Source organism: Abramis brama (genome assembly GCF_963993115.1).
Source record: "Abramis brama genome assembly, chromosome: 2".
In the NCBI taxonomy this organism is placed as follows: domain Eukaryota; kingdom Metazoa; phylum Chordata; class Actinopteri; order Cypriniformes; family Leuciscidae; genus Abramis; species Abramis brama.
Window position 1 is genome coordinate 31,346,100 of NC_139964.1, and position 24,057 is coordinate 31,370,156.

Genomic DNA, 24,057 nt, shown 5'->3' on the forward strand with positions numbered 1-24,057 from the left:
GGATGACGTCATCTGAACCTTGGCAATACCTTGCCGTAGTGAACTGACGTCATGGTGTGAATATTACTTCAGGTGGGAAATTTGATCATAGATCAGTATTTGCTGAAAGTGGGCAAGCTCTCAAGATCAAGAGTGCTCACACGTGTCAGTGTGTTTTCCTCAGGGGAATTTATTTCCCGGTGGAAATCTTCAGTGCATCAATAATTCATATCCATCTAAAAACAGAAACACTGGCAGCACACTTACATGGCACAAACGCATCTCAAATTTCACCTTCACTTCAACTGTCCTCACGACAGACCACATTAAACCAATCCATTATTCCACATCCATTCAACGAACTCCATGACTCCAGATCTCTCCTTAAATGAAAGGCTAGGTAATGTTACGAAATGACCATCTGCTTCAAGCGGTAATTATCTGGCAACATGAGTTCATAAAGACGAGACAATTTAAAAAGCTAGCTTGATCTGGTCGTTTAAAGGAATAGTTCATCCAGAAATATTCAATATAAAGCACTATAAAATAAGTGAATCAGTCATTTCGTCATTCGAAGCTATGGTTTCAGAAGATTTAAAATATAGTGCGTTAGCTCATAGGAACAGTGTTTATTTAAAATAGAAATACATATTTTGTAACATTATAAATGTCACAATTTTTAATGATTTTCTTTATGACAACCAAGCCTCTATTGTTCATGGTCTAGCTTTATTAAACCTAGCTAAAGAGCATTCCATGGTGCATATTCAATAACCATGATATATATTGATATATCTGCATTTGCATCAAATTAAAGTTTGAGTATTGATTTTTTGTTTGTTCTGTTTTTTTGCTGCTGCTACAGTAAAGCCGAAAAAAAGGATTATTTTGTCCATTGCTCCAAGATTCAAAGAAGAGTCATCATTCAAAAGGCACAGGCAAGGGTCCGGAGTCAAGTTTTTCTAAATCACAACAAACTTGAGCCAAGAACATATACATATACATTGTGCCAACTATAACATTTTGACACATGGTGCAGTTAGAATCAGACGTTAAGCTCTGTAAATGGTTTTAAAATGGAGTGACTCAACTTTCGAGATATTTCACTTATATTTGACTATACTGTGATCCAATCAGGGCTAAGTCCAATAGGCAAAATCCAATAAGCAAATGGTTACATTGTGTATAAATTTGTGAAACCAGACCTCTAGAACCCTTTACATACAGTAATCAAACCATCCCACCATTTGATGCGAAGACAGTGATGTGTTCCATGGATCTCAGCCTCAATCTCAGATAAAGACAAAAAGAGGAACCAAACAAGGTTTATAAATTATGACATGAGTGTAAAGCATCTTCACTGAATATATCTATTTACTGTCACATATGATCATTTTAATGCATCCTTGCTGAATAATGTGTCTTTGCTGCATAGGCGGAGCGAAGGCTGGGGAAGACCTCAGAATTTGACTAAAACGTATGTTTTGCTTGCATTGGGTAAGGCATATTTGGTTAGGCTTTTTTTTATTCGATCACACATATGCTTGCCTGTTCGGATTATAGTGGTTTGTGAACGTAACCTTAATAACAAGAGTGTTTATGCTGAGATGTGTAAGTTGTTGATAGGTGACGTAATTATTTCATGACATTCTATTTAAAAATGTTTTACGGAGGAATCGCATCTAGCCTTCCCCTAGAGTTGGTTCACCCTCCGCCTATGCTTTGCTGTATTCATTTCTAAAATTCTTACTGACCTCAAACTTTTGAACGGCAGTGTATGTTCTATAAAACGAATCTCTCAACCAACTGTAACAAAGCCTGCTGAAATCTGAATGGCTGCAGACATACATCAGGTTGATGGCATGTGAGTGTGGCTTTAAAGGCCTGATTATACTTAATTTTCCACATTCTGCTCCGTCTCACGCACAGTTGAGAGCGCAAGCCCTCGCAATCTTACTCCGAATCCACACTTTCGTGAAATAATGCTTTGCCTATCAGGTAGAAGTCTGCGGTGGAGCTCGCCTCAGTGCGGGCTCGGCAAAAGTGCGCATCGAGGGCGGATATCAGCCACGAAAGGGGGCGCTCATGAGTACCCTTCTGAAACCTAAAATGACAAATGGGACACCCTTCGATCTTGTTATCAAGTACATGAAGTGGGCCATTTGGGACAGGGCCAACGTATACTCCTTTGTGTGGAAAGACGAGTTCGGCACTTGTGCGCTACCTAGTGGACATTGTTTTCAAGCGCTCAAGTCGCTCGCGCATGCACTGTTATACTGTCCACGCGAACACAAAATTTTAGGATTTAAGACTTAAACCATTCCAAGTGTCTCACACAAGTTAAGAATCAACTGAATGTAGAATGTATGCTACTGGTAGAGAATACTGTACAGAAAGATACATACACTTGTGTGGCCAAATATATCTACTGCCAGACACACAAATTTAATATGTGTGAGTTACAGTTCAAACCAAAGTCAAACACATGCAGAGACTGATCGCTGATAGGATGCACACTCACAGGCACACTCTCTTAAACGTCAGGGTCCCTGTTTCATTTTGATTTACTAACTGCTGGTCTGCAAGTGATTCAGCCCGTATATCTGAGACTGAGAGACGTACTCATAGGCTGTACTCTCAGCTTGATATGTCATTTTGCCATTGTCGTTTGGCGGTGGTTGGCTGCGTGGATGAGAAAGTAATGACCAGAGTCTTCTGTCTCGTATGGCATGAAACAAGCCAGCTCCAGAAGCCAGCTCCAAACAGACCAGTCGATGTCGTAATATTATCCAGCCAGCATATTCTCAGTCTTCCACGACTTCTGAAACCTTCCACTACCCCTGTCATGATACTGTCTTCATTCCTTCATGCCTCCATTATATGACCAAAATAGCTTAAATTGCAGGGTTTAATGTGATTCAGTAATCCGCTCTTTGTTCTAGCCATTTGTATACCCGTCATTTTTGACTACCCAGGTGTGTAAAGAAATTATCCTGTTCTAACTTGTATCCACATATTATCCACCAATCACATACAGCTCACTGTAGGACACAGTCTGTATACCATACACACACACACACACACACACACACACACACACACTTTAACAAGCGCCATAACAAATCCACCTGCAGAGGTGAGTGACATTAGGCTGTTTAGCTATTAGCAGCAATGTGTCTGTCCTAATGGAGCTCTGACAATTAACACTTGGATATTTGAATAACACATCACAGCATCATGAGAGTCAAGACAGCCAGTTTCCAAACAACAGGTGCATACACTGCTAAAACAGATAAAGAGGAACAGCCTCAAAACTGATGACAGGAACAGACGCCATTTAAAGCTCTGTTGGAATGAACAGACTAGTGTGGCAACAAATAGAACTTTTATATGGATTATGAGTCAATAGTTCCACAAAAAATCCACAGAATAAAAAAAAAAAAAATCACACTTTTTTTTTTCTCTCCATGTAATTGTAAGTTTATATCACTCAATTCTGACTTTTTTCTCAGAACTGTAAGATATAAAATTGCAATTACCTTTTTTATTTGTTATTCCGTGGCGGAAACAAGCTTCTATAAATGAATACTTCAGGAAGGACACATTAATTTGATCAAAAGTGACAGTAAAGATATTTATAATGCAATGCTTTTTCTTTAGTGTGTTAGTGCAAGTATAAGATCTGCAGAGTTACAAAGCTCAAAGTCTCAAACCCAAAGAGATATTCTTTGTAAAAGTTAAGGCTTTCTAAGACGCTTCTTCAAACACCCCCCCACAAATGGGCAGAGTTTCATAAGAACGCCCAAATGTACACACAAAGAAAGGAGTAACTTTTATTCTCGCCGTATTGTTGTTGCGCCGGCGCCACCATGTCGTGGAGACGCTGTGTTTTTCATTGCGAAAGCCAAACTACTTTGTTTAGCCTTCCAAAAGAGGACACAATTAGAAAACAGTGCTTAAGCTTTATTTACAACACTGTTCCAGAACAGTCCAACTAAAAATTTTGAGTTCTGTGCATTTTTCTGAGGACTGTTTTCAGAGTGCAAGGCCGGTGTTGTGCCGAATGTCGACCCCCTGCCAAATAATTACCCCCCTAGTTGAAGTCAGTACCTGATTGCCTAATCCTAACCCCTCCCCCACAACTAATACTAAACCTACCAATGCTAGGGGGGTAATAATTTGGCGGGGGTCGAACACCGGCTGTGCACAAAGCTGATTCTAAAAAGCAATTTCATATTTGCATGTACATTCTGGCGCTTCTGACTCACACAGCCTGTATGTTTTCCTATTTTAAGAATTTGCTACTGACTATTCAAACGCGAGTTTTGAGCAGTATAGAGCAGCGCTTGCTTGTCGTTTATACGATCACAAATGCAGACAGTTTTATGTTTACATAAAAACCACCCGTAGCGCGGCACGATGCGTAAAAAGACAGTATAAGTCATTATAATTAGTAGGGCACAAGGACACCTATACTACACACACACACACACGTAAACACAAGCACACACACTCATATTTTACTGTCATGGACTTTGACACAGACGAGCAGCAACATAAAATCAGGAGAGTGTTCAAGGATGCACTGTAGATGACAGACAAAACGAAGTTGTTGTTTTTTATGATTGTAAAGAGTGAGCAGTGTGTGTGTGTGTGTTGGTGTCAGTGCGTGGTTGTGTGTAGCCACTGCAGCATATGATGAATGTGTTTTGAACATGAAAATAGATTGCCTACTTCATATCACTAGGGAGAAATTCACACAGAGGGAAAAAAAAGCAGGGAATTTGAAAGAAGTATGTGACGGACAGCTCCGAGTCCAGAAAAGGTGCAAGAGAAACAGAAAAGAAAAAAAGGATGAAAGTAAAATGGTTACAGAAAGTAAAATGTACTTTTGTTTGTTTTGCCCACTACTACAGCAAACAAGGCTGCCTATATGAGATTACAAAAACAATCCAACAACGTGAGAGACTGACAATCACTATTTAAACGTGCACTCAAAAAATAATAATAAATAATAATTAATTTAATACTTATTATGTATATGTACACTACCGTTCAAAAGTTTATAGTCGGAAAGATTTTTAATGTTTTTGAAAGAAGTCAATATTACTGAAAAACAGTAATATTGTGAAATATTACAATTTAAAATAACTTTTTCCTATGGACGCTTGATTTCTGCCGTGGAATATTTGTTTATATCTTGCAACAACAACAAAACAAAAAAAACGTTTTCCTCTTAGTTTATCTCATAATTCTGTTTCTATAATAAACTGAAATAAAAACTCGTAATTATCTTTTTTCTGTTTTGCAAATAAGCTTCTTTTCCATCCATCCTATTATAATATATTTTAGAATATATTTCTCAAGAAATGTCTTTAAAGACACATTTATTATTTTTATCAATGTTGAAAACTGTTAATGTTAATTGCTTAAAATATTAAATGCTTAATATTTTATACATTTTTAAAATGATTCTTTGAGTTTTAAAGAACAGCAATGATTTGAAATAGATTTTTTTGTAACATTATATGTCACTTTTGATTACTTTAATATGTCATTGCTGAATAAAACTATTATTTATTTTAAAGGAATAGTTCACCCAAAAATTTTTATTCTGTCATCATTTACTGACCCTCAAGTTGTTCCAACTTGACATGTACCTCATGTACCGTCTACCGTCTCAAGGCTACCGTCAAACAGGTTTGGAACAAATTGAGGGTGAGTAAATGATTGGAAAAAATCATTTTTGAATGAACTATCCCTTTAAAGAAACCTTACTGACCCCAAACTTTTGAATGCTAGTGTATATAACAAATGAATTATTCCTAACATGGGCTTCTCCTTCTCTATTCATTTTGTAGGTTAATTCTTTTGGCTCGAATTTTCATGGGATTCACAGTAGCTAATTATGGACCAGCCTAGGGAAAGACGTTCACATACACACTCACAGAGGACCGTGCATATCCACATCAGTGTTAATTAAACAATACCATCGCATCACTGTGATTAAAATGTGTCGGGATGGGAGTAACTTAAAGCTGGAGAATGAAGAAAATCTGCATTTGCACCTCTCCTGAAACCCACACAGATTATCTTACAATGAAGATGTGGAGCCAAATTATGATTTTTTTTTACTGAGCTAATCAAAGAAAAGTATGCAAATACAGCAGGAGGCTTTAAGATTTACACAACACCATGCAGAGTGTGTGGGAGTGTGAGAAATCATGCACGTCTGCATGTGTGTCCATTTTTTAGCACAGTGTGCAGCATGTCATCAGCACAGTGAATGTCCAGATGATATAAACAAAACCGTGCATGGAATACTGTATCCCACAATGCAATTCACACATCTTCCATTTCCAATGCCATAATAAATAAAATAGTACTATTTTAAAGTCCCCCTGTGGTGAAAATCAAGCTTTTAATGTTGTTTATGTGTCTATGTGGTGTTTTTAATATGCTTTAAGACAAACCATGTGCAAATTCATAAGTCAACACCATTGCTGAGTGTTTTCTCCTTAAAACTGCAGTGAATCAAAGACGCGGTTTGAAATCGCTGGTGTTTCTGACATCACAAACCTTGTAACCAATCACATCACGAGGGGGGCGGGCTTTAGCATATGAAACATCCAAGCTATTTAAAGGCATGAAGAATTTTTAAATATGTCATTTTGGTGATCAAAGATGAGTTTTAAGGGATGCAATTATTGACTACAGTGGGACTTTAAAAAATAGTATTCAGTATATTGTAGTGCAGTGTGCATTAAGCACTACACAGCACTTTATTTTATTCATATTTGCCTTCATTTAGGTTTCTCTATGTGGGAGAGTGTGCAGATATTGGTTTGTGAAGGTCTGTGTGACACTCACTCTACGGGAGGGCTGATATCATCTGGTTTGGTCTCGAAGAAGCGGAGAACTTCCTCGCTCTGCGAAATCTGGGGAGGAAGCCGGACCAGCGCCTGACAAGACAGAAAGAACATGAAACCGGACAATCAAAACATCAAGACAACCACCCAGAAACACAGCAGACTAATGAATCCACAACTATACCAAATGTTGTTTCCTTTTGAAATCTCCGTAAGGATCGGATGTCTAAGATGATGAAAAGGAAAAATCTTTTTAATTAAGCAAATTAAAACATCACCACAGAAAAGGTGTATTCAAGTCTGCATAATGAATAAATGTAAATGTAATAAACCTCAAGGAGTTTTTTTTTATTATTTTTTTTACTAAAACAATACTAGAAAGAAAGAAAACACTACTTGATTTTAGTTTAAAATACTTTAATGGCATTCTAAAGACGCCATTTTGCTTCAACAAACTGCATAAATGTTTGTCTAACAAAATTCACTCTGTGTTCCAACTGCTTTCAAACCTCTCAAACATGATTTGAAAATTAGCGAAAGAACAGAGGAAAATAAAAAGGAAAGAGAGAGAGACTGACAAAATGCCTCTGAAGAATCCCTGGAGTAAACGCTGTTATTTATTTATCTTTGAAGAACACAATGCAATTAAATGGAGATCTAATTAAAGCTTTGAGGAAATAGCTGGTAAACATCCTACGTTTAAGCCCTTCAAAGACACATCTCTCTCTCTCTCTCTCTCTATCTCTCTCTCTCATGGAAGGATGTTGATGGGTTCTACACTGAAAGGACAGAGGAAATCTGGAGGAAGTTAGTTATCAAATTGTCATATAAGCAACTGCTACATAATTAAAGGCTGGTTTAAATAAATGTTAAACTAGGGCTGTCAATTTAGTCCTTTAATTTATTGTGATTAACATTTTTTATTCAAAATTTAACCAAAATAAAATAAAACTATAGACATGTCCCCTGAACTGTTCATAAAGTTAACTCCATAAGGATGTGTACATCCAAAAATGCCACCCTCACCTTTTTTTTTTTTTTTTTTTTTTTTTTGCCAATTAATATTATTCAGTCTTGATAAACATAAAGTCTTTGATTTGTCTTTATTTAGGGGCATTTCTAATCAAATGTTTACATATGCAGCTAATTAGAAATGTATTGTATTAATCTTTTAATCGATTGACATTATAAATGGGCATCTGAAGGACACATTTACATTAAGATTAATTCTATGTTATATTTTTTTTAGAAGTGTATTTTTAATGTCCTTTGTGTGGATGTCATGGAGATTGTTGTCACAACAGCAGTCTTTCCAAGACATCCCATAATGCTGCCTATCTCACTATCTCAGCTCAGTTTAACAGCTGCTCTCTCTGTGTGTGTGTGTGTGTGTGTGTGTGTGTGTGTGTGTGTGTGTGTGTGTGTGTGTGTGTGTGTGTGTGTGTGTGTGTGTGTGTGTGTGTGTGTGTGTGTGTTTGTTTACATCCACTACTTGTGTGTGCATGGATTGTTTTAAAAAAAAAGTGGGCTCTGTTCCATCAGGAAGGAGGTGGAAGGAAAGGAAAAGAGACAAGACACTTGAAAGGAAAAGATAAAGAGAGGGAGAAATAGAGAGGAGGAAGAAACACGTCGTTAAAATCCCACAAACTAATCTTAAGGGTGTTATTCAGTAACCTATAGCTATTGCAAAGTAAACATGACAGCGGACACGAATAAGTGCAAGTGTCTGTTTGGTGTAATAGCATTATCATATTTCAACAAGATGGCAGATATTCTCTGATAATGAGGCAAATTCACTCTCAAAACCTGACATGGTGAACATGCATAAAATGCAGCACCGTTGCTAAGGGTGAAATTTGTGGTTTGCGGGGATCTGGCAACACTATTTAAGGCTAGAAACCCACTAGAGGAAGTCAAAACAAAAGGCCAATGGGTCTTGAAGGTTCTAAATAGTTTCAATACAATATTTTTTATGAAATGTTAGATGTTATTTCTTAAACAAGTTGGTCAGTGTATGCATATTAGAAAGCCGTTCTAACTGCTTTTAAAAGAAAATTAAAAGAGCCTAATTACAAAAGTTGACCACCCTAAAATACATCGTATGCCATTAATAATGTTTTTTTTTATATAAATATGTATTATTCTTTTTTTTAGAATTAGTGTTTCTTTAGCTGTTAAATAAAAAAATAAAAAAATAAGTACTTATCCTTTTTGAATGGATTTTAAATTATTTATTTTAGGTAATTCTTCTTTGAACAGCAGGAATGTAGTCCAAAGAATATCAGTACAGAACATAAAGGGGCTTAATATTGAACCCTGAGGAACGCCAATGCCATAGCCACACTCTTAATGATGTTCTTAACATCATGTGCTGAACACACACACGTATGCGTGTGAGCAACACTTCCCCATGACAACATGTGACACACACAGTGTTTGTCAAAGGAAAAGTCTTACAAAGAACCTCTCATAGTTTAATGGTTTTCTACATAAAGTAATACAGCTTTATGCTGCAAGAAAATAAATGAGGACAAAACACAAAGGCACAGACAAAGAGGAAGGAAGGAAGGAAAAAAAGCAACTTACTCTGCAATAGTCGTCAATAAAGCGTAGTCTTTTCATGGCCACGTCTCTCACATGACTTCGTCGGAATAGGATTTTGCCTTTAAAATAAAAGGTAGAGTCAAATATGTGGTCTACTTCACAAGGTCAAGTAAGCATAATGAAAAATAAGCGAATGAGGGCTCAACAATAAGAGATTTTTAAGATTTAAGATCCTAAGCCCAGAGCGTTTTAGAACAACCCATCAGACAGTGTTCAGAAACATGAGCAGCAACTGAAGAGAACCGCCATGTGTTCTTCTTGAGATCTGGAACATCTTAATCAGATTCAGACGTTTGGAGGAGATAAGATCACCACGTAGCACCAAACTCCAGCTGTCATGTTCTCCTGTCTCAAGCTGTTTATTCTCAAGTAAAAACTGAGAGATACTCAGCAACGTGCAGAATGAATTCCTTATGAAACAAACATTTATAAAGCAACTGTATATTCACCTTCATCTGTTCATTGTCATATTTTATTATCACTGTATGTGCTCCTACTGCCCCCTCCTCTTAAAAAAAAAAAAGACCTGATGAATTCAAAGCAGAAGGGTATCTAAAAGTTGCTGTATAAAGTTTTCAAGATATAAACCTTTAAATTCAAGGACAATGGACCTAAAATATTGAGGAAAATATCGCAAATAGGTTTGCAAAAAGGATTGATATATATCCTAAGGTATGAAATATGAATACGCCTTTTAACAAAAGGAAAATCAATACAAAAATATTGCTAGTGCATGGATGTAATCAGTGTATCGATAAAAATCTGATCTGTCCCTCTTTACTGTCCCAGTGGAGTCCAATAATCAGACTGGAATTAAATGGAGACAGTGCATTGATTTAATGGTTTGACACTTGACACCCTAATATTCCCTCACAACGGCGGCAAATGGTTTTATAATCCACTTAATATTATAGTAATCCAACCAATTGCATTGCATTCCAGTAAATAATACAATGGAGCCAGTGATCATCTGAGTTTGTGTTCATACTGAAGGATGTGAGAACAAACATAGAGCATCAGAGGGACTGCTGGATGACAATACATTTCCAGGGAATAGAACAGCCGCGTCAGCAAGGAAAACGTGTCTCGATCTCTCTGTGTCTCCGTCTCGCTCTCCTCTTTTCCTTCTTATTGATGGCTCCTGTTCTCAGGGAACGGTGCTGCTCATCTCAATGACTCGTGTGCCTGTTTCCAGCATGAGTGTGTGTGTGTAAGTCAAGAACAGAAGCACGACCCTGTCCCAGCATAACCATGACTTATTGTGGACAGATCTGCTGACACCATGTATTTGCAGGTCTGTGTATTTGTGTGTGTGTGCAGAGGAGAGGAAGGGGAGGACAAATTCCTCCCAAAATCACCTGGAAGAAAAGGGATAATCCGTTTTTTGGGATCTTTCTGCCCTCCCTCGATTGGGAACTTGTCAAGAATCTGCATCTGTGGGAAGACGCAAGAAACAAAACATGTAAACGACAAACTAGATGATAATAGACACCACCAACTCATAATAATACCAGCAATAGTACAAAAGAGCACTATTTAGATGCATAACATTTACTAAAAAAAAATGTATATATGAAAAATGCCACATGGAGAATTTTTTTTACGATTTTACGAATTCACTGTTGAATCAGAGTTTAGAAACGATTCAATGACAGTTTAAAATGATTCACAAAAATAAAAATGCAACATACTACACTCTTAAAAATAAAGGTTTCAAAAGGGTTTTATTTCCCGCAGTGATGCCAAAGATGAACCATTTATGGTTCCTCAAAGAACTTTTCAGTGAACAGTTCTTAAAAGAACCATTTAAGAAGAACATTTTAATAATCTGAAGAACATTTTCCCACTATAACCTTTTGTGGAATGGAAAGGTTCAATGAATGTTAAACGTTCTTCATGGAACCATCAATGCCGATAAAGAAGCTTTATTTTTAAGAGCATAATGAAAAATTCACGATCTCTGTTTAAAATCCTGAGCTTATGTTTCCTGAAAACCCAATCATTTTGTTCGCTTCATTTTACGTCACTTTCCACATTTTTTACCTTTTGGGGATATGAAGTACAAACAGCTGCAGATTATTTCTAAGGATCCCACAAACAAATGTAAATCTCAGTACTAAGAATTGAAAACAACTACTGGAAACCATCAACAGAAGCTGGAAGATTCAACATGAGCTACTCCCATGCAAATGTGACCCTGTATGAGCTCTGCCTGGAAACTCCCGGTGGGCTGAGCTCATTAGAAACATTTACAAGAACTGAGAGATTGAGTAAAGTTTAGAAGTAGCTGTTGTGGGAACCAAATTTCTGACCATTCCAATGAACAAACATATTACGCAAAGATTACGAGGTTAAAGGAACTCTAAATGAAAACAAGAAATAATACTGTCGTTCAACATAATAAATTCAGTGGGGATGCTAGTTTAATTCCAGACTTTTCCTGAGCCCACTTGTTTCCTGCCAATAGAATCTTTGGAGCAGTGTTAATTTTGACTATTTAGATGTAATACCTCTTTAAAAAGTTTCTTTATAGTCTTTAGATTTAGAACTTTTAAAATCTCTAGTTAAAATGCACATGCACAACTGTTCCAAAGTTAATGGGAGGGTATAGGCAATTTTTTTCATAAACACTTTTTGTTATTCTGGTTGAAACTCTCTTCACATCCTGATAGCGATCAATAATAGAAGAGGTCTAAATATTAAAACTTTGTACATATATCTTCTGTGGAAGTCTCAGGACCAAAATATGTTCGTCCAATCATTGCATTCGGTCCGGCTCAGACTCGGATTTATGTCAATGGTGATAACAGTTGTGCTGCTTAATATTTTCGTGGATATTGTGAGAGATTTTTTTTTTTTTCAGGATTCTTTGACGAATATAGCAAAAGTATTTCCTGCCAGTTTTGCTCAATTTAAAATGTCCTTGCTGAATAAAAATATTTATTCCATTAAATTCCATTCCACTGACCCCAAACTTTTGAACGGTAGTGTACAGTGCAACATGCAATTCACAAATAAATTAATCAGTTGGCACAGTTCATTTTAATGAGACAATCGACCTATTGGTAAATCAGACTGAACTGAACACAAGAGTTACTGGTCTGTATCACAGATGTAATTAGTTACTCACTTACTCACTGAATAGGCTTGAATTATTTGCTCAATCACTGAACCGAAGGTTAAGATTTCTGATTTAAAATTATCCAAGTAATATATTGTGTTGTGAGTAGGCTATACTTTTGAAACCTTAAATCTTAAAAATGCCCATTTTGCAAGCCAAGCAAAATTTCAGTGAAATTAGGCAGGAAACATTGTTTGAATCTTTACAATTAGAAAATTCTGATTCTTTACATTTAGAATCTTTAGGTCGTAAAAAAAAAAAAATCTAACAAAAAGGGGGGACGAAGCTACACGGAATAGAGTTTGGAGGCTCTATTTCTGTTTGCTATCTTTCTAATAGGCTTTTAATGTCTTTCCCACAAGGCCTGTCAGAATGTATGTTCTCCAGGTACAACAAGGTCAGGCTGTGGAGCCAGGACACACCAGATGTGCAGTGTCTCTCAATGTTTCTCACTGCTGGTCCTGTTGAAATATCTCCCCCAGGATCCATGGCAGTGAGTAATTGAAATCCGAGTCTGAATCTGTAATTGAGGGCATCAAACACACATGCAGCTAACCTCTGTGTTTATATATGTGGAGGTCACTGGTGCACACCAAGAGGGTTGTGAGGATCTGGGTCAGATGGCATGAAGAATTGGAGGCTAAAAACGGATCACGTCTCACAGATGTAAAACATCTTTCGTTTTCCCAGACCCTGAACTTATAATACTGATAAAAACGCATCAATTGTGCTTTTTGCAGATTATCTGAGTCACTATCAACCATAGAGCAGCAGAATGTATGTCTATGTTATTTTTAAACAGTCTTGTTTAAATCTTGTTTATAATTTACACAACCAGTTAAAAGAATATTAACTGGAATGATTTTATTATTTTTTTAAAGAAGTTCTGCTTAATATTTCTGTGGAAACCATGATATACAACCATTCAAAGGTTTGGGGTAATGCATTAAATTTATCAGTAAATAATTATGTATTTATCAAATAAATGCTGTTGAACCTTCTATTCATCATATATATATATATATATATGTATGTATATTTCACGGTTTCGACAATCCATTTATTATGGATTATCCATCGATAATCCACATATTAGAATGATTTCTTCAGGATCATGTGACAATGACGACTGGAGTAATAATGCTGAAAATGTAGTTTTGCATCACAGGAATAAATGGTATTTTTAAATGTATTCAAATAGAAAAAAAACCCTGTTATTTTAAATTGTAATAATATTTCACAACATTACTGTTTTAACTGTATTTTTGTTTAAATAAATGCATCCTTAGAGAGCATAAGAGGCTTATTTTTTTTAACAATATGAATGATTCCAAACTTTTCATCGGCAGTGTAGAATATTTACAATGTTTATCAGGTGTTTGTTCACAAATGTGACTCTTAGAATGTGATGTGTTCCAGATATGCTTTTTGACCCTGTTTGAGAGCAAATTCAAGATGATGCATATTTACACCACATACACAAGCAGTGGCCTAAGTGTTGATCAGCGCTCAACCAGAGAGAAATAAATACATAAATAAATAAAATAACTTGTATTTAGAACTCTGGAGGTTGTGGAGGATGAAAACAAGACATTCACTGTTCTGTGTGAAGAGCAAAACAGAGGAGGGGAAAAAAATCATTCAAAAAAGGAGGGCACAGAAAATCAAGATACATAGATAAAGAGAGAAGAGGACTGTACAAGGAAAGACAATGAGAAATGGAAAGGGAAATATGATAAGCAGGATACATGAAATGACAGTGAGCAGGAGAAGAGGATGAAGAGGCTGGGACAGAAGAGAAAAAATAAAGATGTGAGTGAGAACAGAGAGAACGAGGAGAAGTTGCTGTATTTCCCAACCACTGAGGCACCTGGAAGACTTAGCAGAGTCTCCATAGCAACAGGGGGCGGGAAGAGAGGAGAACGAGCCAGTGATTGGGTGATGGTGTGTGTGGAAGACAATGGATGTGAAGAATGAAGACACAAACACACACACACACACACATCTATACCATACAACAACACGCCATGAACTTTTCAGTTCCTATGAGTTCTGCTGACTGAGCATGTGTGGAACATGTTCATTCCCATTATACCTCTTCTGATATTATAGGAACAACACACAGCATTATTCAAAATTACTCTAAGAGTGAATGTCACACACAAAAAAGGCTTTATTTCACCCCAGAAAACAAAACAAAAAATATATATATTTCAAATCATAGAATGGTACTGACAATTAATTGGGAAGAGAGTACTATGAATAATATCACACAAGCATCTAAATAGTCTTAAAACTGACTTTTTCTATAAGTTTTTGCAAATAAATAAATGCTAAATCTATTGTGATTTATAGCAGCAATAATAGTAAGAAAAAAAAAAAGGTTTTATTTTGGGGTGAAATATGACTTGAAACATTTCTCCTATCCGAGATGAGAGCGATTGTAACTCCAGCAAATTCACAGCTACAGTGTTTTGGGTGGTTGCCAGGGTGTTGCAACCGCACCCAGAACATTGGTGGTAAAAATAAGTAAATAAATATTAATAATTATCATTATTATTTTTATAATTGGTTTTTATTTTGGGGTAAAATATGACTTGAAACATTTCTAGAAAGAGAGAGCGAGAGTCAAAAATCATTTATGACTTGATATACTTAATGTCACATCACAGAGCTGCACCATGGGGCCCTCTATCAAATTCAGCTCCATGAGGTCTCCTATCCGATATAAGAGTGACTGTAACTCCAGCAAAGTCAGAGATAAGTGTGTGAACCACTTAAACCTCTTGATTAGCCCTTTCAAGGAGCTGCACCAGGGAGCCCTCCTGGTAAAACACAGCCAAAGAGTTTGAGGATATTGCAAGAGAGTGAGTTCTGTCATGCAGCTCCATCATTGGGCTTATTGAAGTCATTTCATGACACTTAAAGGGGTGGTATAATGCCCTTTTCACAAGATGTAAAATATGTCTTTGATGTCCCCAGAGTGTGTATGTGAAGTTTTAGCTCAAAATACCCCACAGATATTTTTATATAGCATGTTAAAATAGTCACTTTTTGAGGGTGAGCGTAAACACGCCGTTTTTGTGCCTGTCCCTTTAAATGCAAATGAGCTGCTGCTCCCCGCACAGGGGGTGGAGCTTCAACAGCTTGTGTCCTTTTACCTCACACAGACATGCACTGAAAATCTCAAAAACTTTTAGCCTTTTATGTTTGGAGTCAGACAATGATGGAGAGACTCAAGAAGAAGTGACAACATGTAGAATGCAACAGGACATCTCTGAATGGTTAGTTGATGAATTTATGTAGCTTATGTGTAGTTATCTTCTAGTCATTGATTAGCATATTCTGTCATGATAATCTATAAATCGCGTTCCCAGGGGCGGGGTTTATGTAAATTCTAGGGTTGGTGATGTCACTAACCCGGGAGGAATGTCGTGTAGTCCCTACCCGCCGTTTGTTGTAGTCTTTAAAAAACGATTTCTTTAAAAGCAAATATCTCCATTTGCTTTGAACTTTGAGCTGTAACTTTGCAGATGTTGTTTATGCTCAAACAGCAATATTACACACTAACTAAAGTTAGAAAAGTGAAATCATAATCAACCACCCCTTTAAAACAGTGATCTGATCCCTGCTATAGAGCTACACACAGGGGCTGCTCTGCAGTATTAAAGGGGCTATATTCTACACCTTCATGGCCTTTATAATTAATCTAATGTTGTTAAGGCTTCTTGCTTCTATTTTTTATCTGTCTTGCTCCTTTCATACATCTGCACACATCCCATGACCCAAATAATGACAGTGGTCAAGTGACCCATTGCTAATGCTTGCTGATTGGGCTCATGTTGCATGATGTCATAAACAACCAATTACAGAGAGTTCAGTTTGTACAAACATTGACTTATTCTAAGAACAAGATGTCAGCTTCAAAGAAAAACAATTTTTGTTCAGGGAGAGCTGTGAAGTATTTCAATTGAGTCAAACAGTCTCAAAAATTACTTGCTGAGTGAGTTTCGGCAGGGTGACAGATATCCAAGCATGAAAAACTCTCACATGGCATAATCCACCTGGAACCATACAAAGCGTGCTCTGAGTCTGAACATTCACTCAATAAACTGATTTTGCACAGAGAATTAAAAAAATAAACTTTCACGTTCTGTCAGGAAAATGTAATGGTGCTTGCCTGTTCAAAAATCCCCACTACGATGCTAGGGTGTTTTGGATGGTTGCTAGGGCGTTGCTATGCAGTTGACAGATGTTTTGGATGGTTGCTAGGGCGTTGCTATGCAGTTGATAGATGTTTTGGATGGTTGCTAGGGCGTTGCTATGCAGTTGATAGATGTATCAGTGCTTGCTAGGGTGTTGTGTGGGCGTCATTATTATTATTTAACACCAAAATAATCACAGTGCAGTTTAATCATATTATTACATTATTAATATTATTAAATGAATACCAACAGCAATATAATAATATTAATAATAATAATAATTTTGGCTGCTATTGTCACATGTGGCTGTAAAGATTGCACGCAGGAAATTCAACAGTCTTTACTTGGAAACACGCAGGATAATACAGTTATCAAAGTCATAGAACACTACCACACAAACATAAATGAGACTGAGCAATGAACAAACTAAGGGATTAAATACACAAATTGATTAACAGAACTAAAAACAGGTGCGTAATATAATCAGTGGCCATTGAAACTAACTAGCAAACAGAACTCAGGCAAACCGGAACATGGCAAAGAATAAAAACGAGACCAAAACAGAACTAGAACGTAACTAGTTAACTAACTAGCTATATTATTAATTAATATTCTGGTTCATAAATTTGCTTAGATAGCTCGATCACTAATTTAGTGTAATGTGATCTTTCAGTTTCACCAATATTTATAAAATAAGCAAGTCTGGTTGCTTAGGAAGGTAAAGGTAATTGCATTTGAGGTACCAAGCATGATGGGTTACACACTGAATATTATTACTTAGGGTTTGAGGTTTGTTCAAATCCCTGACTTCAAGTATATAAGCAATAGTAATGCCTTAGCGACCAGCACAAATAATCAAAGGTTCCCTGTTTGGGTATAGAGAAATAAACTCTCTGGCTTTGGCGTTTCAGTCGGCTTTTATAAACAGCTTTCAAGCTGATCTAAGATCAGCTCTTCCCCATCCAAAACACTGGAGTGCCTGTCTTAAATCAAGGTAAAAGGCGACTGGTAGCCAAAGGGTGAGAGTAGTTACACTGATCCAAGAACGCAGTAAATCCCCTGATTACAGCATTACGGGCAGCTTTATTGATTCCATTTGAGTAAACGGTGTGAGAGATGGAGTAAAGCGAAAGAGAAAAAGAAAGAGAAAGGTTCATAGAGAGAGAGAGAAAGCTGTTTTCCTTGAATTATTCTGTTGGCTGGAGCTCTGATTGACAGGACACACATGGATTCAATCGCGTACAATCACAAAAGCACCTCCACTACACACATGAACACAAACACATTTCTGGAACCTAACAGTGAATGTGACTCACTCCAGGCCTGCACACACACATACACAGGTTACTAATGGATAGTGTGAATCAAGTCCGGACATGCATTAGTGAGCACAGTATCAGGTTTCAGGAGACATATGTGCACTTGGACTGACAACACACTTACACATATACACACTCTATATATATATACAGTGCAGATCAGGGTTATTTGTGGTGGGAAGCGAATCAAAAGGTTGTTTTGTGATGTTGAATGAGCAGCAGCCCAACATTGAGAGAGACTACTGACTGCCACACGACCAAAGCAAGAAAAAAATTGCCAAAAGAAGCCATGAAATCAAATTTTGTGGGTTCTGTAGATTTTACTCCATATGAGTTCCCTTTGATATGCTAGTGTACTTGTGAAATGCAGTGATGCATCTAAAATTTCAGTCCTTCTCTTGCATGAAATCGAAACAAAAATACTGATGACTGAACCTGGACTCTTATGCTCACCAAGGCAGCATTTATTTGACCCCCCCAAAAAAATAGCTTTAAAATAGCTGTTTTCTATTTGAATATAGTTCAAAATGTAATTTATTCCTGTGATGGTAAAGCTGAATTTCCAGCATCTTTACTCCAGTCTTCAGCATCACATGATCCTTCAGAAATCATTCGAATATGTTCCTCAAGAAATTTTGCTTATTATCACTGTTGAAAACACCGCTTAATATTTTCGTGGAATCTGTGATACGGGATTCTTAGATTTAAAAAAAAGTTAAATCATTTATTTGAAATAGAATTTTTTTGCAATTGTAATTGTCTTTACTATCACTGTCAACAATTTAATGCATCCTAGCTGAATAAAAGTATTTTAAAGAAATAAAAAATAATACTGTGTAGATTTTTGTCCAATGCTCTAGATAAGAATGTCCCTCCCCCTAAAATCATTTAAAGGGATAGTTCACCCAAAAATGAAAATTCTGTGATCATTTACTCTTCCTCAAGTTGTTCCAAACCTGTATGACTTTCTTTCTTCTGCTATACACAAAAGAAGATATTTTAAAGAAGGTTGGTAATTAAACAGTTGCTGGTCCCCATTGACTTCCGTAGTATTTTTTTTTCCTACTATGGAAGTCAATGGGGTCCATCAGACATTTGGTTACCGACTTTCTTCAAAATATCTTCTTTTGTGTTCAGCAGAAGAAAGAAAATCATACAGGTTTGGAACAACTTGAGAAAGAGTAAATGATCACAGAATTTTCATTTTTGGGTGAACTATCCCTTTAACGATTTCTGTGTAATTTTAACACATTTTTGTAATTTTTTCGACTCTGATTTTTTTTTTTTTATTCTTGTTAACATACATTTATGCTAAAACATGAAAGCATCAATTTACGTTAGAACGATTTTACAATTTACACAGAAATTCATCATGCTCATGTTTCATGAATGACGCTCAGTATGTTGATGAAACTGAAAAATGTTACCCTAGCCAAGCGCAACCAGATTAATTGCAACCGTTGTCCGTTTTTTATCATGCTGCATTGGCTGTGACTTTATGTCGTGTGGCATTTTGAAACAGTCTGAAATTTTCAATAAGTCATACTGAACAAATTGTTCATCCATTCCTTACAGCCTCCAATTAAAGGAATGGCCCAGTTCTGTCATCATTACACATCATTACACAACTCCAGTAATTCCAAACAAAAAAAGGTGTATTTAAAAGAAACCTATTCCATTAAATATGGAATGTATTCTGACAAACTAAGCTCTATTGCAGGGTTCAAACCTAAACTTTTAGTTACCAGCCTTGATCTTTTTTGCACCACCCCAAATTGCAACTTAGATCTGAGGTCAGTCTGAAATTGTAAGTTCAACCAAGACAAAGAGGGAATCCAATGCCCTTGATGTGACCCTAAGCCTGACCCCGAAGACCAGACAAAATTATGTGGGATGTGCAATGACAGATTGTCAGATGTTTCTATGTGTCATCAGAGACGCTTGATGCAACATATGGGTCCATATTAAAATTAATCACACACTGACACACACATTCCCAAATGTGTCACGTATTCCTCACCTGTCTCTTGTTACATTTGGCGGACGTGCCTGAAATCCACCCACGCACACACACACACACACACACACACATATACTACTAAGATCTGAGACTAAAGAGAAGGAGCACATGAGTAACTGTGGGTGTCCACAGATTATTTGAGCAGTATATGTAGGGCAGCCAGCAGCAGGGATGAAGACTTTTGGCAGTCTCCTCTGCCCACACCCAGATTTAGCCCCTGTTCTCCTCACTCTCTCCATATGAGGAGCCAGGACTGGCTTGAACCCCAAAGACAGCACAGACACAATCAGGACATACTGTACTCTTACTGACTTTTGGACAGTGACAGCACTGCAGACTGCTACTACACACTAGTTTAGTCTCACTGACTTGACACGTATAAGGAACTGTGTCGAGTTGGTTGAATGTGGTGTGTATTCTGTAAAGAAACAGGAGATTGGCATATGTCTTGGAAAAGTGTGGTTGCACATTCTGGTGTCACAATAAAAAATATTTGAGAGATGTAGTATGAACCCTGTTATGGAAACTCATTTCCACTTCAAAGTAACAAAAATAAAATAAAAAATAAAAGGTAACTGCAACTTCATATTTCACAATTAGGACGTTGATTCCTAAAACTCTGAATTTATATCTCCTATTTTTTACTTTATATCTTACAATAGGGCTGCACGATTAATCAAAATAAAACCGAAATTGTAATAATTCCTTAGTGCAATTATCAAATCGCAAAAACTGTCAGAGTGAAGTGTGTCACTGTGTTCTTACAAGTTAGAAATTCATTATCCAGCGATGTATGCAGCGTCTCTAATTGTTTTTTAAATTCAAATGGCAATTTTTATTTGATTTTTTTTTTTTTCAAATAGATTTTTTCCTCAAATCATGCATGCAAATCTTGCCATTGCAATTTTTTTCTCATAAATGTGACTTTATATATCATAAGGTGACTATGTCTTGCAATATTACTAAACATCTTGCAATTGTGACTTTATATCTCACAATATGACTTTAAATCTCGCAATTGTGGCTTTGTTTTTCGCAATAGCAACTTTAACTCACAGATTTCACAATTCTCATTGTGACTTTATACCTCATAATGTAACTTTATCTCTTGCAATTTAACTTTTAATTTCGCAATTGCAACTATGTGAGATATAAAGTCGAAATTACGAGAAGCAATGTGACTTTATATTGTGCAATAGGACTTTATATATCGCAATGTCGCAATAAAACTTTATATATCACAATATCGCAATAAAACTTTTAAATCTTGCAACTGTGATTTTGTTTCTTGTAAATGTGACTATTTCTCACAATGTGACTTTAAATCTCGCAATTGTGACTGTTTCTCGTAATAGCAATTTCCTCACAATCTAGCAATATCACATTAATTCACAGTTCGTATATCTTATAAGCAAATATATTATTATTATTATTATTATTATTTATCTTATATCTCACAAATACGACTTTAAATCTTGCAATTTGTCTTTAAATTTTGCAATTACAATATGTGAGATATAAAGTCAAAGAAACAATGTGACTATATCTTGCGATATGACTTTAAATCTTGCAATTAAAATTTTGTTTCTCGTAAACGCAAATTTATATATCACAATGTGACTATATCTTGCAATATTACTATATAAATCTTGCTACTTTGTTTCTCATAATAGCAACTTTACCTCACAATCTTGCAATATCACTTTAAATTTAATTAAAGTCACTTTAATGTTACTTTAAATCTCATAATGTTACTACATCTCGAAATATGACTTTAAATTTCACAATTGCAAATTTGCAAGATGTAAAGAAGCAATTATGAGAAACAATGCGATTATATCTCTCAATATGACTTTAACTCACACAAATCTAATATTGAGATTTTATCTCACAATGTGATTTTATTGTGATCCAAATTGTTACTGTATATCTTACGATGTGACTTTAGATCTAACAATTATGATTTTAAGTGTATCTCGCAATTAACTTTTTTACACAATTTACCTTTTTTACTTTTCTACACCCATTTAATTCAAAGAAAAAAAAGATGATGACAAAATTACAACAAAATTAAAACTTTTTTGGTGCACGAAACCTTCACTAACGTTATAAGTGAACTTCAGGGGGAAAAATAAAACGATACAAAAGTAACAGTATTGCAGTGGACCTTGAAAGAGCCTCAAATAGAAAAAGAAGCTCAGAACATGCTTTGTTGAATGTCTACTACAGCGAGTGAGAGAAAGAGAGAGAGAACATGTGTGTGTATATGAGAGTGTGCCAAAGGACTTCCCCTGGGAGAGTGGCAGTGCCCAAAGTAAATGTGTGGCTGTGTGTGTGTGTGTGTGAGTGTGAGTGTGTGTGTGTGTGTGTGTGTGTGTGTGTGAGTGTGAGTGTGTGTGTGTGTGTGTGTGTGTGTGTGTGTGTGTGTGTCTACTGTAACCAGGTGCAGAGAAAACCCCAGCAAATCTGGGTCACCCAAGAAAACCAACACTTCATATCTGGACATATAAACGGGACCTGATCTCATTCCTGCCAGCGACATAATTACATATTCCACATCTGTCCATCACAATGACTATATGAAACAGTGCTTCAAAGTCAGACACATTCATTATTCTGAGCCTCTGTGAGTAATTTCCATGTTTTGTGCCAGCCAGGCTAACTTCAGCACATGGGATCAAACGGAGGAACGTGCCCGTCCCAGCGACAGTGTGTGTGCAAATTGTACAGTGAAAACTCCAGAGGGAAGAGTTTAAACAAACAGAGTCCTCCCTTTCATAGAAAGACTTCTACAACTAACTCAGTTTAAAGCTGGCTTCCCGTGCACACCCTTCCTTTTGGGGTTTTGTGTGAGTGTTTGCCTTTAGACCAAAGAGAGATTCATTTATTTATACTGAGCGACCTTATTCACAAGATTTGTGCCACACAACTTAACATTATGACTAAAACATTCAATAACAGTGTGTGTGGTAACAAGGAGTCAGTATATAATATATCATTTGCACTGTGTTCCATGTCAAAAAACCTAGTGAGCTACATAGACAACATTTTAAAGTCATCACGAAACGTTTTTTTCATGAAATATTGCAGTATGTAATATAAATTATTTATCTGTACACATCTTTTTTTTAAATTCATGTTCCCTCATAATCTTCAATCAAAATAACTTCCCCTGACTCTTGCAGTCTCATCTCTTCTCTTCTCTGATGATGTATTTACTGGAGTGAGGGCGGGACAACCTGTCACTCACATGTGATCGACCAATAGCAAACCACAAGCATCCCATCAATTCCACATGGACAAAATCAAGTCCCGCCCTACATTATTTCTAGTTCGTGAAGCCATTTCACTCGGATATACGTCACAATAGGAAAGAAACGACCATCGCAACTTCCTTTTCATGCCAATTTTATACACAAAAGGCTGTTCCAATAATTAGGCAGCAACAATTTTAGCAAACAAAAGCTAATTTTAGTCAAATTGTAAGGCAACATCACATGTATCCTTTGCAAAGAAAACAGAGTGAAAAATCAACTCAATATTTTTCATGGTATTGTTATACAAAAATAAGAAGCTTAGCAACATGCTAACATCAAAGTCAATTGGAATAGTGAGTCTCCTCTGTGTTTCACATGAGGAAAGCTATGTTGTGAGGTGAGCACGTCTACAAAGAGAATTCCAGATGCCTAGATAGTAAAGAGTGTAAAAACTTTTGTGAGAGTAATATTTAAAAAATAAAAAAATTAAAATTAAAATATATATATATATCAGAAAAAATACATAAATGTTTTTGGGGTTTAGTCCATTTGAGCTGAACTAACCTTGCATTTCATTATGATTAGATATATATTTAAAAAAATAAAACAAACTTAATGTCTCTCTGTGATATCATTTCCTATTTTACATCACATTAAACATGCTTCCTGCATGTTGGGTACTC

General features: G+C 36.3%; 1 protein-coding gene across 6 annotated transcripts in view; it reads right to left on the reverse strand.

Moving 5' to 3' along the window:
• sh3pxd2aa (SH3 and PX domains 2Aa) overlaps window positions 1–24,057 on the reverse strand; it is a gene marked incomplete at its 5' end in the record, with an annotated part of 96,963 nt that overhangs the window by 49,627 nt on the left and 23,279 nt on the right. For all 6 annotated transcript variants that reach the window (XM_084107041.1, XM_084107039.1, XM_084107038.1 and 3 more), the window contains 3 exons: window positions 6,850–6,941; window positions 9,435–9,511; window positions 10,811–10,886. In XM_084107041.1, the coding sequence (XP_083963167.1) occupies window positions 6,850–6,941; window positions 9,435–9,511; window positions 10,811–10,886 (245 nt within the window). The remainder of the gene's footprint in view (window positions 1–6,849; window positions 6,942–9,434; window positions 9,512–10,810; window positions 10,887–24,057) is intronic.